Genomic DNA, 3,336 nt, shown 5'->3' with positions numbered 1-3,336 from the left:
ACTCTCAGCCCTTACTCATACACAGAGCATGGACCTGTTTACTCCAGTCCAAACCGGCAAGTGCTGTATAGCTCCATTATAAACGACATTGGAAAGAGTCTTTTGGCTTCTTTTAAAAGATGGCTCTTGATTCCTAAATCTGTGCTCTTGGCAGGCAAAATACTTAAAAATCTCTTCATTCAACCTCGTAGTTTTAGAATCTTTGGATGTGTCAGTAATGGCTGTGCTAACAAGTAAGTCGCTAACTCTATCTCCCACTGATACAGTTTTATTTAGCTATTCTCCTTCATTCAATCGCCCCAAACGAGTTATAAGTGAGAGCACTGAGGAGAGCGAGTGCTCTACATGTGAGCTTACAGGGATACTGTTAGAGCAAAGCCATTGTCCGCGATGCAAATATGTAAACTCATGGAATCCACATCTTCACGAATTAGGAAACTAAGGCACAGAAATGCCAAGTGGCTTGCCTTACCACCTACAGCTAGTGAGTGGTTGGGGGATCCAGGATCCTGAGGTTGAGCTCCTGGCCACTCTGCCCACAACAGACACTGAACATAAGGCTATCCATAATTTTCCTGTCTGCAGTTTTTCTATGCCCTTCCAAGAAAGCCGAAAAAGAACAGAGGATCCCATTACTGCATGGAACACACAGGAAATATTTTATTAATGTCCAAATGGAGAAAATGGTAGAGTAAAAAAAAAAAAAAATCTCAGTAGAAATCCATGACTCTCCTCAGAGAGCCCACCCTGGCATTCATGGCGCCCCAGTCGTGGTAGCGCCGGTACTCCCCGGGCCTCAACAGGTACTGCCGCCCCCGGTAGTTGGGCATCTCGTAGAGGACCCAGCAGCCCTCCAGCACGTGCAAGGAGTGGAAGTCACTGAAGTGGAAGCGGTCCTGGAGGTGGGAGCAGTCATCGGTGATCTCCACCATCTGACCTCTGCAGTCCTCGCGCTCATAGATCCTGATCCTGTGAGAGCTGGACTGTGTGACACGCAGAGTAGACAAAAGGAATGTCAGAAAACCTGACCTGTCACACCGCAGAACTCATCAAGAACCACCACCCCCCCCCCCCCCAGCCATTTCTGTTAAGTGGGAAAACTGAAAATCAGTTCTCACAGCCTGTTCTGTTATGGGTCTGTCTTAGATCTGTCTTAGATTTCAAATGTCAAAGGTTTGCTGCATTTTCCCGAATCCTAGAGAATCCCTGTAAGGAAGGTAGCACCTACCCCATCCCTCTGCTCAAAGGATAACTAGATGAGGGAGAAGATAAGATTGAGGCCAGAGGAATGTAGGAATGGACTCACGTGAGGGATGAGGCGGCAGGAACGGACAGAGTCACTGAGGCCCATCCACTGCTGGTAGTCAGGGTAGTCCCCACGCCTCAGGAAGTACTGGCAGCCTGTGAAGTTGGGCTGCTCATAGAGCATCCAGCAGCCACTGTCCACGCGCACAGAGTTGCAGCGGCTGAAGTAGGGCTGCAGGTTGGAGTGGTCGCTGCTGCACTCATAGTGGCGGCCCTGGAAGCCGCGGTCCTCATAGAAGGTGATCTGTAAGGCAAGGCAGGGCTCAGAGACCTGATGTGGCATGGACCCGAGGGCAGGACCCTCCCCGGCCCTGGGTGCTCTGGGCTCACCTTCCCCATGGCTGGTGGAGTCGGTTCGGATGGGATGGTGCTGTTGGGTGTGTATGGCTGGGACCAGTGTCTATATAGCAGGAGGTCTGCTGCGTTTGCAGGAACAGCACAAAAGAGGCACGTGGTGGGACTGGGCACTTTCTGTCTCTCCTTTCTATATAATGACTGTGGGGGAGGTGTGGGTTATTGTATGTTTTCCCTTAGCCTCTCCAGAGCTTTCGAATGGATGACGAATCATTGACCTGGTTAAAAGGGTCACTTGGTGCAGCTCGGGTCTTTAAATGATGCCTATGTGGGAAACTGAAATTGAGTAAAGATGCTCAACTAGCTAACCATTGTAATTAAATGGTTTATTAGCCTTTTATAAATATCTGATCAAGGGCAATTTGAATAACTATGCATGATAGTAATGGGATCTGCTGTCCCAAGGAGCTTGAGGCTCTTAGGCTGGAGAACTGCTGGAAGTGTGGCATGAGACGATGGTTGTCCCTTCTCCACATGGTGCTCCAAGTGGGATGGAGATCACATAACTAATGGAAGGTAGGTGACAGAAGGCCAGACTCCAGGGAAGTCTGATTTAACATGATTTCAGCTCTGCTCCCTGGAACAGGGACCTGACCAGGGATTTCTAGATGCAAGTGAACATACAAATACAACATTTGAAATGTCAGGTTTGCAGTATCTCTGTCTTTTCTGCTGTTTCAGGTCTGGGAAAGTTCTGCTAGCTGTGTGGTTTAGGCTCTGAATCCCAGGCTGGTCTCTTCTCCCTACCCGAGTCATGCTCATCTTCCCTAGTAAACCTAGGTGCTCCAACCACACTGTGCTAGTGTAGTATTCCAGGCTGAAAGCACTGTGGGGACTTCTGTGCTCAATGTGGGTATTTAGCAGGCTCCAGCCTCTATCCACTCACACCTACAGGGCATTCCCATACTCACTTCCCAAGTCATAACAACCCTTCATGAGTTGAGTCTCTGCTGAGTGTACCCACAGAGCCGGATGCAAAGTTCATCTTTGACATAAATAGTCTTCTAGAAGTACTGGCTTGTGGTTGATCCATATTTAGTGCTAGTTTAACATTTCTGCCCTCAGTTCTCTATTGCATGAGTGAGTAAGTTTAAGGAACTGAAGAAAAACCTCAAAAGTAACCAAATGCTTAAGCATGCCACTGGAGGAGAGCAGAGCACCTCATGTGTTTTCTATACAACCTGACTTGAAAACAATGTTTCAGTTACTAAATATTGCATATAAAAGAGAAACACATGAAAACCCTTGCTAAATATTGTGCTACTCATAATAATCTTCATAATATAAATACATTATCTACTAACTATAGTATGTAATGAAATTGTCCCCTTATGTATGTGTATTAGTTTCCTTGGACGGACAACAATTTCCTTAAAAAAAAGAGAAATCTATAGAGAAGAAAGTAGGCCTTGATTAGACAAAGTCTGAAAATTTTAGGTCATTACAGTGTTATGAGGACAACAAGAATAAGGGAAATACAGCCAGGAAGGGTCTGGGAAGCCAGGGATCAGGGCAGAGCCCCAGACACAGCTCAAGTGTGCTGGCACAGAGATACACCCAGGCAAGTGCCTTTTGGATACTTATATGGTCTGTTCCAAATCCCGATTTCAGTTCAGTGAGCTTTGTTAAAGGTTCCTAAATAGTTCTCTCTAGTCATTATTTGGATATGAATTAAGG

General features: G+C 46.6%; 1 protein-coding gene across 1 annotated transcript; it reads right to left on the bottom strand.

The window, feature by feature from the left end:
* Window positions 1-663: 663 nt before the first annotated feature.
* LOC127226188 (gamma-crystallin E-like) lies at window positions 664-1,692 on the bottom strand. Its single transcript, XM_051190115.1, has 3 exons — window positions 1,636-1,692; window positions 1,307-1,549; window positions 664-983 (listed from the first exon to the last, which is right to left on the bottom strand). Exons 1-3 carry the CDS (start codon window positions 1,642-1,644, stop codon window positions 711-713), a joined length of 525 nt encoding a protein of 174 aa, XP_051046072.1. The 5' UTR covers window positions 1,645-1,692; the 3' UTR covers window positions 664-710.
* Window positions 1,693-3,336: the final 1,644 nt, after the last annotated feature.

This window comes from Phodopus roborovskii, unplaced genomic scaffold (assembly GCF_943737965.1).
Source record: "Phodopus roborovskii unplaced genomic scaffold, PHOROB, whole genome shotgun sequence".
Lineage (NCBI taxonomy): Eukaryota > Metazoa > Chordata > Mammalia > Rodentia > Cricetidae > Phodopus > Phodopus roborovskii.
The sequence above is the reverse complement of the archived record's forward strand: the minus strand, read 5'-3'. Positions and strand labels throughout refer to the sequence as shown.